General features: G+C 32.6%; 1 protein-coding gene and 1 pseudogene across 2 annotated transcripts; both read left to right on the top strand.

Annotated features, from left to right (window-relative positions):
- The first annotated feature begins 1545 nt into the window (after positions 1–1545).
- LOC148610220 (uncharacterized) lies at positions 1546–12487 on the top strand (annotated as a pseudogene). The gene is made up of 6 exons (XR_015914765.1): positions 1546–1868; positions 3327–3439; positions 4020–4206; positions 4525–4661; positions 5464–5630; positions 6747–12487. The product of XR_015914765.1 is annotated as an uncharacterized LOC148610220 (transcript).
- Positions 12488–14590: 2103 nt separating this feature from the next.
- Positions 14591–16084, top strand: LOC148610219 (uncharacterized). Its single transcript, XM_088542454.1, has 3 exons — positions 14591–14980; positions 15348–15528; positions 15824–16084. Exons 1-3 carry the CDS (start codon positions 14792–14794, stop codon positions 15937–15939), a joined length of 486 nt encoding a protein of 161 aa, XP_088398580.1. The 5' UTR covers positions 14591–14791; the 3' UTR covers positions 15940–16084.
- The last annotated feature ends 302 nt before the right edge of the window (positions 16085–16386 follow it).

Genomic DNA, 16386 nt, shown 5'->3' with positions numbered 1-16386 from the left:
TTTAAATTTTGTGTCGTTTGTTAGTTTGGTTTTTGGTTTGTTTCTGTTTTTTTTTTTTTTTTTCGTTTTGTTCCTTCTAAATGCATATTTATCTTTAAAAAAGCTGTAAATCATTCTGATTATTTCCACAATTTTCCATTTATATTCTATACGATTCTATTGTGGTATTTAGTCCACTCTAAACAATATGTTTATACTATGGATTTTTAATTTTGGTTTTTGATGTGTTTGTGAAGTAGTCTAAATCCAATTTCCCTAAACCAGCATATTTATCGTTACAGGAGACAGTAGAATCCTGTTTTGGGATATTTCTAACTGTTCACTGAAATCCCATGCTTGCATTCGCCTGGTATTTTCTAGTTGCTGCTTTGTAGAATGTTGTCTATGTGACACCTGTTCAGTATACAATAAGGCAAAAAATCTACTCTTCACAAATTCAATATCCGAGTTTCAACAACAAAGAAAAATACTTTGAGGTGTATTCATGATATCTTAAAACACATTTTTCCAGTGCATTAAAAGTGCTAAAATGGGCATCAACTCCAAAATGGCTTTAACAGATTTACAATAAAATTTAACCACAGATAGATATCTGTATGATGTACACTTTAATTCTCTCATCACAACTTGGCTAAACCTAACAATTTAAAGATATTGCAAAGAACAGGCTCACAGGAGCCTGAATCGCTCACCTGCTTAATATTTTTTACCTTTCAAAGGCAATAACTCTATCAAGGAGTTGTCCCACAATTTCGACTTAAAAAAAAGACTTTGGTAGGATTTATCACAAAGATCATTTCATCAATTTAAAGTTTTTTTCTATTATGATAGTTTTCAAGATATTAGCTGAAATTGCTAAAAACATTATTTTTGACTTTCAATGGCAATAACTCTAACCAGGAGTCGTCTGACAACTTTGATCTTTTGAGTCATGTGACACAAAAATGAAGTTGAAAATGTTTTTACCAAAAACTTAATATACACATTTTTATGATAACCAAAAGTAATCCACAACTACTATGACTTCATCAGTATACAGATACTAATATCAAAACTATATATATATTGTTACTGAGGTTTGCAATCACAAAAGTTGTTGACAGATGGACAGACAGACAGATAGACGTACAAATGGACAGATCATGTGAAAACAAAAGGACATATGCACCTTTGATGCATGGCCCTGAAACTGATGACCATGTGCACAATGCATATATCAAACATTTAAATATAAATTAAGTAGACCCTAACAATAATCTAATGCAAGCCACAACAAAAAGTTATCAGCTGTGCTATTTTTAGACCACAGGAGTCAAGTGATCAATTTCTACATGTCTCAAAAGCTATAAGAAATATTGGAAAATAAATGTAACCTTCCTTCTTCAGCTTGAAGTGCTCTAATAAAGTCTCCATTTGGTCAAAGTTGTTGGACGACCCCTTGATAGAGTTGTTGCCCTTGAAATGTGAAAATGTTTTTTGCAGTTTTTGGTCAATATCTTGAAAATTATGATTGATAAAACAAACTTTAAATTGATGAAATAATCCTTTATAAGGCCTCAAAATCTTCATTGGGTTGAAGTTGTAGGATGACTCCATGTTGAATTGTTGCCCTTGAAGGGAAAAAATTGTACCAGGTGAGTGATTCAGGCTCCTGGAGGCCAGTAGTTTTTAAAATGATTTATCTGATTTTGTCTTGTAGGCACAGACCAATGAAGACAGATTTGCAACAAATCTGTAAAGATATAATGGAAAGATTTACAGAAAAACAAAATTATGAAAAGGCATACAAAGAGTTTACAGCGCTGACACCTGTTAAGACATACTTCTTGACGAAAACAAAATCTCAACAGATAATTTTTAAAGAACATGTGTGTTAAATAGAAAAAATTACCATTTTCTTGGTTTAGAATCTTTGTAATTATATTTGGATGGAATTTGTATGTGAAAAATAATTTCATGTACTTGCAACGGCTTAAAGAAGATACATGTTTACCTTTCTGATAAGTAGAAAGCATTCATACATACAGTTTTTATAGCCATTTTGAATTTACTGTTTTAGATTAATTTTGTTTGTGTAAAGTTGGTGAAAAAGAGTAATTATCAATTCAAAAATCCAGGTTTTCAATAAGAGGAGGCACTAGACAAATTTTTTCTACGATTCTGTTTTTTTTAATCACCAAAACATGCTGTTTTATCAAGCTTACGATTGCACAAACAATAAAATAGAAATATTCAGAAAGTTTTTTTACCAGTAACACGAAGTGGCCATTAGATTTTCCTCAGACATACTAGCCTTCTTGCTGCAAATTCACTTGTGTCTGACATTTGCTGAATCATTGTGCCTCAATCTCTTCTGTATATTTTGGGTTGAAATTACAAGGGAAATGTCCCAAATTTGAGCTGTCTTTGGATGTCATAATCAGTTACCTATTAACTGACACTTTACAAACCTAATATATGACAACACAGGTCAACTACTCATGGTGGGCCCATAGGCGCATGAATTTCAAATTGTCTAATTAAAAATCGTGATTAACTGAAGTAGTTAAGAAAAGATTTTTTTTTTTCTTTTCAATCTAATTTTCATGAACATTTAACTGATTAGTTTCAATATCTATGGCTTACACAATAACATTTTGTCTTCTCCTTTAAACTAAATTCACTGCATTTTGAAATATCTAAATTTTACTATCAAAATACTGAGAATGGAGAAATGCAAAAAATGTTGTAGAAGAGGAAGGCAATTCTAACATTGTCATTACAGTAGATAAGAAGTGTAAAGGCATTTCTAAATGGTAGAATATTTCTAGGATTTCTTTGTAATAATAGGATTACTAATTGGAAAGAGTGACTGGCAACTTCATGAATAACCAAAATATTAACACGAGTGCTAAAGAACGCAAAGATTTAACGAGTGATCTGAACATGTTCCGTGCACAAGTTAAACCTTTAAGCGTTCTTGGGATGAGTGGTCATATTTTGGTTGTTCACGATAACCAGTTGATTATTCTATTTATAACATAGATTTTCTTCATATTTTATCGATATTTTCAACATGAATTTTAAATTCTGTGATTGGCAAATTGATATCAAAGTTGTGAGGTTTTGGCGGGAGAAAGTCTATTTTTTTCTAGATTTTTACTTTTAACATTCTACATAAAATCCCATAACTTTAAATGGCCATTTTTATTTCAATGGTCCTGTTGTCCATAACCCCTACTTTTCCCAATCAATGCTTCATAGACAATTTCACATTTTGTCCTGCATTTTTTCCACTTATTGAAAATTAATTGAAATAATAAATTGAGTTGTCTTTCTTCACACAGATTTTCAGATACCTGAGGATGTTTGATAATAAATCTGGGTTTGAAATTTTACCATGTCATCGCTACTCAATGGAGAATGAAGTTGGAGCTAAGATTTGTGCAACTAGGCCATGGTAATATAGTTTTTTTGTTAATGGTATAATTTATAGACTATCAATGTTAAAATCCCATTAATTATTGTGTTTTTGTTTACAGAACCCTTTTAATCAAGACTGAACTACTAATGTACTATTGTAGAATGCTGTCTTTCCAAAGGTTCATCGGTCCGTCAGATATTACTGGTAAAAATGTGGCAGGACTGATAAAAAAATATGGAAAGCCAGACTGGAAGTCCAGAAAATTTCCAATATTAGTCATTCTTGATTCAGGTCAAAATGGACGGTAAAACTTGGTTCGGTCCTGAAAATAGTATGTCATCACAGGATCAAATGTCCTGAAAAAAAAGATGAACCTTTGGAAAGACTGAGAATGCTATTCACACACAAGCAAAAGCTAAAAAAGATTTTTTATAGATCCAACAACATGACAATCAGGCATAACAAAATTAATTACTTGATTCTCATTCTGGTTTTCCTCATCTTCAGTACCCATTTTTATCAAGAAACTGATAATGTAAAACTAGTTATTAAGGTTTCTTGGAACTTAAATGAACAAGAATTTCTGTTGCATTGTTTAATTCAAATTTGCTTTCAGGTTTAAAAATGATAAAATTGAGTTCCTTGTTGGATGCATAGCAGAATTAACCAATGAGGAAGAAGAACACTTACTAAAGCCTGGTATAAACGACTTCAGTGTCATGTACTCAACACGTAAAAATTGTAGTCAGCTGTGGTTAGGACCAGCTAGCTTTGTCAACCATGACTGCAGATCAAATTGTAGGGTAGGTCACTCATACAAGAACATCAGTTTAAGGTTTCTGATCTATTTATGAAATCGAACAGACATTTTGAAGAATGGGGTTTCCAGGCTATTTATAGTTTATTTTTGCACAAATTTTGCATATATTTAAACTTTTCCAACAAAAGAGGCGGGGTTAAAACCCAAGATTTTTCTATTCTCTGGCTCAAATGAAACTACAATTTTCAGTAAGATACGTCAATTGTAAGCCATTTGACAGGTGATCATTGAGGACTGTGTCATTTAATAGTAAAATCCTAAAAGGACAGAAAAGGTATTAGACTATTTTGGGGGATTTTAGTTTGTGTCCACTGGGCGAGATACTGCCTGTGTGAGAGTACTAAGAGACATTGAGCCAGGAGAAGAGATAACTTGCCACTATGGAGAAAGTTTCTTTGGTGAAGGCAACTGTTTCTGTGAATGTGAAACTTGTGAAAGGTAAACTATCTAGAAATGTTTGCAATGATACGTTAATTACAAAGTATTATTAAAGATGATGTTATTAACATTTAATTTTAGTGGAAGATGGACAATTATTTCTCAGATATGATCTTTTCTGTTTAAAAGTGAAATTTCTCTTTTTTCATTCACAATTTTACCATTATATCTCATGTTTTTATAGTGTATTCAGTATTTCTTATTGTGAATTGATGTTGGTTTCTTTTGTCAGCTTGGTTAAATCCAGTGATAGAATTTCAGAATTTTTTCTACTAGCTTAATTTAGCAAGTATTGAAAATTTAGACTTGCTAAGTTTAAGTTTTTGGGTTATTTCTGGACTTTACCTACATGACATATAGAATTCCACTAGCAAATTTTAGTAAGTGGAAATAATTTCTACCAGCAATATTAAATTAAACTTGGATTTAGCAAGAATTTCCCCTTAAATTTAATCACTGAAATCATGATTTATTGTAAAGACAATTCTTACCTCAACTTACATGTATATATTGACATAGTGGTTTTCGTAAAATGGATAGTTTTACTAAAAGAAATCAGTGAATGTTGGAAAATTTTGTTTTGACATATTTCACAATTTGAGGCTCCAAAGTAAATCTCTGTGAAACGTTGTGGAAAAATGGGCATTATTTGGGTATTGGTTTCATATGTGGAGTTCTGTATTTAAATTCAGAAGGAAAGGTTTTGAATTGTTTTTTGTATTTTTTGAAATATAGATAAATGTATGTATTTATAAGAAATAAGACTTTCCTAAAAGTTTGTTGATAACTCTTCAATTTTTAGGAGGAAACAAGGTGCATTTAGACCCAAAGAAGGGTTGACAAGTCCTCAACATGTAAACGGTTATAGATTGAGGGATACAGACGACAGACTGACAAGACTGAGGTCTGACCCACAGGAGCGTGAACGACCTAGTGCTCAAATGACTGGAGCTGCATTATATGGAAATGGTATTAGAAATTAATTTTACTGACAGTTAAAAAGAGCATAGGAAAACCATGATTGGTTTGTTAAGAGATATTGTTCTTGACTTTGTTTTCCCATTGGAAAATAATAACTATGAAAGAAACCTTCCAATTATGATTGAAAGGACAAAAAAAGTGCTTCCATAAACATTACAAAATTTACCTTCCAAGTAATTGTCATACTCACAAATGTAGCAAGGACAGTGTTTACCTCATTGAACTATTACACTGTTTAATAGATAATTTAAGATGGAAATAAAAAGAGTTTACAGTAACTCAAGTAAACTTTGGAAAATCTTTTTTTGGTGGGCACCAATTTAATTGTTCAGGCCACACTTAAAATCATGTTTGTTTCCCCTTATGCAACTTAAGCTTCTGGCTTTGGGTAGGTAGGGAAATTTTTTAATTCAAAATTCATAGTATTCAGTATTCTGTAAAAACAATGATCAAGGAAGTGAAAAATATGCTTTGAAAATATAAAAATCTTGTAAGAGATTGGCAATTAAATTATTTGGGTGGGGCTAATTTTTATGGGTAGGTAGGGTATAATGTGAAAACAAATTTTATTTAATTTTGGCCTTATTATGGACCAATTTAAGTTCCCCAAAATATTTGTAATAATCTCATATAAAAATTGTATGCACAATAAAGTATATAAATTTAAATACAGTATAAAGGTACCATTGAAATTTTTTACTTACTGCATAGCTACAATGCGTGAAAATTAATACCCGCATGTAAAATTACCTTTACAGTATAACCTTAATTGAAGATGTGACAAACTATTATTGGGGGGGGGGAGGAAATCAGATAGCGACCTGTGCCTGTTTTCATTGCTAAAAAGTGAAAAAAAATAAAGATTGTTGTTGAGATTTTCCTCAAATCATTTCTCAATCAAATCTGACTGACCAATCAGGTTGTACGAAAATAATGATTTGAGGAAAAGTTCAGATATGTTATTAATCCCAGAATTTTCTAGTCTTTGTTTAAATTCGCAATCTACAGTTGATCCCTTTGATAGAGCTGAATAATTTTTCTTACATAGTATTCCATAGTAACGAACATTTCGTTCTTCTTATGTTTGGTTTTCCTTTATTTTAGAAAATTGGAATATAAGAGACGACAACCTGAAGAAAAATGCAAATTTGTTGAAAGCTGGAGAGCTTAAGAAAAGAGGCATAACTAGGTATGATGCAGAATTATTGCTATCACAAGGACTAAAGCTACCAGAGCCTAGAGCTTGCCCTGGGAGGAGAAATCAAGCTAAGACTAATCATACAGTTAACAATGTCTTAAATGATATTAATGCAAAAGTAACTCATTCTAAAAAACTGCCCCAGAGGGACAAACATGGCTGTTTTCGAAGGGTTGCAAAAATGCACCAAGATAAGCATTCTGAGTCCAACTTCAGCGAATCTTCAAAGGCGGCAGCAAAAATAAAGTCTCCAAATAAAAGGATGAGTTTTAGCTTTGAAGAGCAAGAATTTGACCATCCAGACTTCGATCATGAAGAGTTGGATTCAATAGTGGAACAGGCATGTAGAATTTGTGAGGATACTGTAGAACATGAAGAAACAAAAACATTGGTACAAAATGTTGACAGTCTTAAAGGAAACGAAGCCAGTTGCTCTAAAACAGATGAGGATTCCAAATCTAATGTTGACATTAATATGAACACTTCTCCTTCTATATGTAGGACCAGGTCTAGAAGAATTGACTCAAAGGATACCTCATTGTTAAGTAGGGATACTATACAAAGTCCCATCCGTCGGCATTCCCTTGGAAACGTTCAAAGAAGTAGTCCCAGGTTAAGAGGTCGTAGTGCCAACTGCAGTAATGTTCAAAATATAAGTAGTGAGTTGTCTGTCCACATTAAATCTGAACACATTGAGGAGGAACCACATCTTATGGCTGACCAATCATCTTTAAGACATAGCCCAAGGTTTAACTGTAAAACAGAGAGTAAGACTATGTCTGCTGAGAGCAGGATGGATGGTCTTAGTAAATTAAATATTGACAAAGTTTATATTAAAAAGGAAATTGAAGAAACAGATTCTGTTTCAGTGTCAGAACAATTAGAACTGTCTGTTTCAGGGACTCTTGAATTTCACTGTGGAGATTTGAAAAATGAAGACGAAAATGTTGATTCTGATGTTCAGGGAACAGAATCTAGGAAGGATATTCATTGTAATACGGAGCGAACAAAAATGGCAAAAAACAAATTAAAGGGTCTCAGGTCCATGTCAGACTGTAAGAAATCAGCTATTCGTCATAGTCCTAGACTACGTCACAAATCTGGGAATGAGACTCCTACCTGTTTAATAGACGGCAATAAACCTATGGCAGCAATGGACTTAACTGAAAAACTCAATCAGGATCTAAAATTGGATGAAAAATGTCCTGTAAGCAGTGATGATAGTTTTATAGATGTTTGTAGTGTTACTGAGGATGATTCATTAGCAAGTCGATTGCGATCAGAAGTGCTTCTTCCGGAACAAAATGAACCGGTCCAAAATATGTTTGAAAGTTTTGACTCAATAATTAAAAATGTTACACCACCTCGATAATTGGATGGCCAATCTCACAGTGATAAAAAATCATCCAGTGGTAAACACCAAAAAATGTGCAAATCATTATCAGATCAGTGCCTTAGGAAAAATCAAAGTTCTGATCGGAAACGCAAATTATCATACTCTATAACATCCTCTCCAGAGTCATCACCTGACAAGAAAATACCGAAGTTGACCATAAAAATGAGAAGAGACCCAATACTTGAAACAATGGAGGAAAGCTTGTCAACAGCTAAGAGAATTGAAGGGAAACTTGAAGAATTTGAAAGTCATATGTTGAAACATTGCCATCGTAAAAGAAGAAACTCCGGAAAGTTGCCTCCAAGGTCCCCCATCCATTGTACTCCTCGATCACCAATTCATGCCCCCAAATCACCAATTCATGCCCCCAAATCACCATTACACTGCGAGAAGACTTGTTTAAATTCAGGACAATCATCCATTGCACCAAAAACATTTTATCCCTTATCTAGCAGTCACACATTTCCCAAAAAATTACGTTTAAAACTAGGTGATCAGTCATTTAGTATATCTATACCGCAGCCTAATGACTTCAGCCAGGTTCAAACAACAGGACATTATGATCAACATCACAGTTGAAAAAGTTCTTATACTAGGACCAATCAAATCAATTTTCATATTTAAAAATCTTTGCTTGATACATGTACAATGTAGTTTTGATAATGAGCTCGCAGGGGTAGAAATAAGAAATTTTGTCCAACTTGTCTACAAGTTTTGCCAAAACTTAACTGCCCTCATAGTAAAGTTTACCCACTATATCATATATATAATATGATATGTTATACAGGAAAAAAATCTGAGAAGCAGGCAAACTTGGATTGACTGAAACATGAAACTTCATGAAACTTGTTTGCCCCAAGCCATTGGTAAAGTTCTTAATTCCACCCCTGTGCTACAGCTGCATGAAATAATTATCACTATGAGTTTTATGATCAATAACTTAATATGCATGTAAATGAAGTACCCATCAATAAATAGTTGATTTGTATTGCTTTACTGACAGGAAATGAGATTGAGCCACACTTGAACAACAATTATAATTAATATTTCAATCAGTATTTGTTGTGTGTACATGTACATTTCTGTTTTCCAAAATGTCTATACTGTAAGAGGATTGATTTTATTTATGTAGGGATCTAGTTTCCTTTAGTGTGTATGATTGTTGAAGTAATGCTAAATTGAAAAAAAAAGATATTTTATTGGGTTTATTATTTTATTGTATGTTCTCAATTTAGTTTTGGGAATATCTGACATACATGTACATGTACATTGTACACATTGTTTTTACTCATTAACATTTGTACATTTTCTTATCTTTGGCATTCATTAGCACAAATATTTTTTTTATGTTTAAAAAAATTATTGTAGTTTTCAGTATGAATTTATGTTTTGTTTATTGAAATGTGACATGTAAAAGTCTTGGTATTTATTTGAGACTATTTACTGGTAGGTTTAACTTTTTGTTCTGTCACAATTGGCAATTTTATGACAAAATTGATGTTGAAATACATACATGTATGTACATAATGTACATATAAATCCCCTCTCTCAGCTGGACTGAAAATGGCACCTAAATCCTAAAATTTTATCAGATGTTATAAAATGCCTTTAAATGGATTAGATGTACATGTAGAATCTACATAGTCTAGTAAACATGTACATTTAAATGATATGATATAGGTTTTTACCTCAACCATATGAATATACATGTACATTTTATACATGTATCAGGTTGATACAGATATATATATTTTTTTAAGTTTCATTTACATGTAATCATTATCATTGTCCTAATAATGATACATGTAATTCTCACTGCATAAAATGGACCAAAGTATTGCATCCGAAAACATTTTTTCACCAACATCAAGAGTTCATGGGAAAAAAAACAGGCATTTCATCATTTTGTACATTTAGGTTAATGTTTTACATGGTTACAAATCAAATGAATCATTTTTTTATAGATTTTTAATGACTGTAAATAGCACAAATTTTAATGTGGTTTTCTTGTTTTTTTATCTGTTGAGAAAGTGGTGTTAGTGTTTTCAGTATTAATTACGGAATTGACCAAGACTTGGCATATCAATCTAAAACACTCTAGTCAGAGTCTTCTGTTTCTTAGCAACTCCCATTAAAAGTCTTTTGATGTTATAATTCCACAAACTGCAGACATGACTTACTTCTCAAGTTTTTAGTTATCTATTACTCTTCTCGTACACTCATAGTTTCATAGATTTACATACATGTACATGTAATGTTTTCTTATTTCTTGTTCTTTATAACTGCTAATTGTACTATAGATGACAATGTATAGGTGAAGTGATATGAGTTTTATTTACTGTCTTTAAGTGTTCTTGGTCTCTCTACACATGTACCGTATGTATTGATTAAGGAAAATATTTCATGCTTAGTCTGTGTAAATGATTTTACAAAATGAAAATGTATCTTCATGGATTATAAATTGTTGAATTATAGTCTACCAGTCTAATGTTGTACCTGAATTAGGTAATTGTATGCCACTCTCTGATTGAGGGGATTACATTGTTTAAACCTTGTCTGTCTGCCTGTCCATCACTTTTTTCAGTAACAGTTTTCTCTGAAAGTAATTGTCGAAGCCACAATAATATATGTGTATTTTGATACTCTTTTTGGTTTACTGCATGTATATCATGGGACTCAATTTTGGGCTTGGGCGACAACTTTCTGAATGATGTCTTGGTTTAAAAATTTTGAACTTATACTAATACTTTGGTGCAAGGGGTATCATTCTGAGATTTCTTGTTTTACTGTCAATGAAGTAACAAAATGATAACCATTTACAGAAAGTAGTTATGCTTTTTATCACCCCCAAAATATCCTCATGGAATTATTTTCAATGCAAAATTTTGGGAATTCTGTACATATTATAAATTATATTCAACTACCAAAACTTAAAATACGAAAACAAGAGGGGGAAAGCAGTAGAAAGTCATGTATTTTCAAGTAGTGTCAGCTCCGAGTCTCAACCATGCTGTATGGAGAAGTTTAAAGAGAAAGAAATTTGTTTTTATTACTAACACATGAACATACAATATCTATCAAATAATTATGGTTTTATTGTTATGTATAGTTGATTTTCAGCACGTACATGTACATTTTTTTTTCATCAGACAATATGAGCATCAGTTATTAGAGATAATAGGTGGTTAGCTCCCCTTGGTAAATATTGGTCCTATTTATTGTGTGTGAATGTGTATTTATCAAATGCATGCATGTGTAGGCAGCAGAGTGTTATAGTGTGAATACCAAATTTTACATGAAATACATGTACAGCAAAACTTTTCTAAACCAAACCCTTTGTGGACTGTAGAATTGGTTTGGTTTAGGCAGGTATTTGGTTACCCAGGTTAAAAATACATTTTAATTGTTTCTAATGGACATCAACCAGTGGTTAAGACAGGTTTTCAGATTATTCAGGGTTTGATTAAAGTAGGTTTCATTATACCTCCAATACATTTACTGATACCTTATGTACATGTAGTAAACAGATATTGTGGAAAAAAGAAAGCTCTCTTTTTGGACTTGGGTAAATCTTTGGTGTTACTAGCAAACTATGAGGGTGTGTACTAAAGGAGGTAAATTGTTTAATAATATGTAAACATTGGTTGACATTCTGTACTTAAAAATTTGTCTCAACTATAAAAGATTGGTAGTTATATCTAAGATTACAGTAAAACCTGTCTTAACTTTACTCCTGATTAACCAGAAATCTTCTGAAGTCCTTGTATGTCAGTTGCAATGCATTTTGAAACATCTTAAAGTGGAAATTGGTTTGGTTTAGAAAGGTTTTAATCTACAAACCCTTCTATCAACAACGTTACATCATAAAGTCAATAAAAGTCAATACACACAATATAGTATTATTTGAAAAAAAGAAAGGAAAAAAGAGAAGATTTGATAATTTAGTGTTTCAGAAAAAAAATAAAACAGAATATTGAATTTTCTTTCCTACGTATCTTTTATCTATTATTATGATGAACTGTATTTCAATATTTCGTAGAAATGGATGTTATCATCAGATAGTGCAGGTGTTAACTGTTTGTCATGGATGTACACAGATAGTGCAGGTGTTAACTGTTTGTCATGGATGTACACAGATAGTGCAGGTGTTAACAGTTTGTCATGGATGTACATTTACTGTTATTTTCTATAGTGTGACATGTTAACACTCTATTGTTTTAATAAATTGTATAAAATACATGTAAAATTGGAGATTTATGCTTTTGTGTCATTCTTTTATACTGTAAAATAGATTCTGTGTGCTTTCAATATGGAAGGAGGGAATTCCAAGTTCTGTTATTGCAGCAGTAACATTCCTATATACTGTTTTACAAGTTATACATATAAATTGGTACATAATGGTTTTCATAAGGACCTTAATACAATCACAGAAAATGGGTTTGTATAATGTTGTGATACTATCGTCGGTCATGGCAGAAAGCAGACAATTGTTTTGCACTAACTTTTGTAAACTTGTATGAAACTCTTATCTTTGTTTGATTCGTTAATTTGATTGAAAATCACGTTTATAGCTGACCTGGCCAAATGAGCTTATGCCATCACTTTGAGTCCGTCGTCGTCTTGGACAAATTTTTGAAAATCTTCTCTGAAACTACTTGACCGACAAGATGTAAACTTTGCATGATTGTTCTTTATCGTATTGTGCACAAAATGACCGTTGGAATTTATGATCCATGAAAAAAAACATGACCGCCGTTACTAAAAATAGAACATAGGAGTTTGAAGGCATTTTGTTTGCAAATAACTCAAAAACCGTTGCGTTGAGCAAAGTTCTGGTAGGATAATATTGTTCAGCATCACGAGACGGACCTATGCCGAAATTTTCAAAACGATTTGTCAAATGATGTAGGAGTTACGGCCCCTGAAACAGGTTATTTCCCATTTTTGCATGAGCAGCTTCGAAAATCTTCTTTAATACCATTGTACAGAATTCACGAAAGTTGGCGTATTTGCTCCTTAGGCTATCCCCCCCACAAAATGACTTGGGGATTTTAATCCATGAAAGAAATATGACCGCCGTTACTAAAAGCAGAACATAGGAAAGGGGTCCGAAAGCAGTTTTTGGTTTTGCCAAAAAAACATAATGTCTGTAGCAAAATTTTTGCATGAGTAATATTGTTCAGCATAATGAGACCGACCAATGCCTATACTAAAACGGAACATAGGGGTCGGAAGACGTAAATAATTCAAAATCTTGCCTTTAGCAAAATACTGGTTCAGGTCATAAAAATATTATTAAAAGCATTTCCTGCTTTGATAATTCAGTTAATTTTAACTTACTAGATTCTCTCATTCTTCAAGGTTTTCAAATAAGCAAATGGTAAACAAAGTGAGCGATTCAGGCTTCCTTGAACCTCTAGTTTTTTTAGTTTCAAGAGCTATTGAAAACTAAGCGAGGAAAAAAGGATATATATTTTATTATTATGTTTTTAATGATTACATGTACACCCCAGTACTGTTATGGAACAGAAATAAATGGTAGTCTATGAGAAAAGGGGGGGAATGGTCAGAACAATCCAATGATATTCTGGAAAATACTGAACTCTATGCTCCAAAGCCAAGCTAACCGTAACATAATGATGCTCGTTTTTATACGACAGCAAAAAAGGTGGTCTTATATTTGAATAGCATCGTCGTCTGGCGTCCGTAGACCATGCGGTTTCCAAACAATATCATGGGTACTAGTGTATGGATATCAATGAAATTAAATTTGAAAGTGCCTTCCACAGAAGTAAAGACTGGGATTTATTAAAGGAGTTGATAATTGAACTATTTCGGAATTATTTTCTGATAAAAAATTTGCAGGAAATCACTTTTATTGGCATTGCGCATAGAATAATAGTCTTGATTATCTAATGAATTGTTCATAAAATTGCCCGAAAGACGTTCGTCACAAAAGGGAAATTGATGAAGTTGTAGTTGTGCATTAAAACTAATGTATATATTACATAATGCGTATACATGTAGAAAGATGAAGAAACAATCACTATATAATGAAATTTGCCACTTGTCTGGTGACGAAGGGTGTACATATATAATAATTTTTCCCTTACCCCGCCGCCAACCACCCCCCCCCCATTTTTTTCGATACGTTTAGCTCTCATTTTAGTGGAAAGGCATATGACTTGTGTTTTTAGTCATTAAATCGAATAAAAGCCTCCTTTTGATTATGACACGTTCAACTATAAATAGATAGACAAAGAATAATTATGTTTCATTGCCAATTTTGCGTATCATTACGAAATTTTGATGAAATCCATATTAAACATTTCAGTTTTTCTTCATATAAACACGTAACCATTTATCTGTATTTAATACGAGATCTCTTAAACATCACTTCACCGTCGACCTTTATCACCGCTAAACCAGACACCGAGTTAAAAAATCTATTAAGCAAATACATTTTTCATTCCAATCAGTGCATAACAGGTTATTTTTAATCAAATGTTGAATGGTAGTTTCACATGACTAGAATAGACATAAGAAAGAAACAAAATGTTGGACTTTATGGACGCTAGCTTTGTGCAGAAGGAGCTGAAATTTGTGGCGCTGGCGGCGAGTGGCATTCTTGCTGGAACTGCACTGTACATTACCATAGTAGAGACAAAAACTAGAAAGAATTTGGACACACAATCAATGAGAAGACAATGGAGTGATAGCTTCGACAGTGCTGCTCATTTTGTGGTAAGGCTGTTTTTGAATCATTATCACTGAATGCATATTGTAACACAAGAATAGGGGTTAATAGTTTCGCATTTCTTAAATTTTAATTTTTAATATACCCCACCCGAAATAAGTGATTGCAGCATGGTTGGTTCAAACCACTGTACTTTTTGTCCTCGATAACAGTTATTTCTCTTTGATTCGTTAATCTTATTAAAATCTTTTTTGAGGGATGGGTGTCAGTTTCTGTGTCACAAATACATTATACATGTAATACAATCTAATAAAAAATATATTTCAATGAAAATTTCATAAAGAAATGATGCCCCTTTTCTGTCTGTCTTTATTTATGAATTCTTACACATCCTTTGACTCGTATTTTTTGTAGCTTGGAACTGGCGCTATAAACACCGCAGCCAATTTGACACTTTATTTCATGGACACATCACCCTCAAGATGTCTCTGGCTTGGGAACCCAGCACTGTTCATGATTGGTGGCATTTGGACCGCAGTCGCCATGTTACCGGAAATCAAAGAATTAAAGGATGACAAAGTTGTGGCAAAGAAAGGTATATTTTATGTATAGTTTTTCTATAAAAAAAACAATAAATATACATATATAAATGACTTGAAATGTATCAGATATGACAACTTCCAACAAACCGTCACCAAAACATCTGAAAAGTTGTTATTCGTCGCCACTGTTACTGTTTTTCTCCCAAAAAATAGATTTTAGTGGGTTTCCGACGGCCATTGTAATTATACGAACGTACAGGTGTATCTATCGATTTCCTGATTTTTATTTGCTCTGAACTTTCTATCTCTACTATATAATTCAACATATCAACCCCTTTCTTATTGCAGGTGACCAATGGGTGGTGGAGGCAATCAACAGGTGGAACAAAAGACACATGGTCCGGACTTGTATAAACGCCTTAGGTGCTGGCTGTGTTATATGGGCAACATTGAGCTCAACGTGATTCTAGATGCTTTTGTACGATCTCATATACATCTTTCCTATGAATGAAATTATTAGTACGTTTTTATTGCTTATTACCTCAAATTATGCTGTTTTCAAAATGAAGGTTTTTTTGTATTATTTCAATTAAAACGACATAATAGTCACGTGTCTTTATATTTTGATCTTAACCAAGTAAACACGTACATTTTGCTATTAATGATGCATTAAAGTCCATAAATGCTTCTTTGATTTTGAAACAAGTGTAAGAGTTCCCTGGCCGAACTCATTATGTTATATTTTTTTCAAAACGTGCAGTAATATTTGTGTTTTGCTTGATAACACTTGTTCTATGTACACGTTTTATGTCTGCATATTAAGTCCTTATTTGTCCCACCGGTTCAGTATCCAACCTTTGAGGTCCTACATTTTGTATATGTATGAACTTAACCATGCAAATCGTTTACAT

The sequence above is a fragment of the Perna viridis genome, chromosome 8 (assembly GCF_037379345.1).
Source record: "Perna viridis isolate PV_CMFRI_1.1 ecotype Kerala chromosome 8, ASM3737934v1, whole genome shotgun sequence".
NCBI classification, from domain to species: domain Eukaryota; kingdom Metazoa; phylum Mollusca; class Bivalvia; order Mytilida; family Mytilidae; genus Perna; species Perna viridis.
The sequence above is the reverse complement of the archived record's forward strand: the minus strand, read 5'-3'. Positions and strand labels throughout refer to the sequence as shown.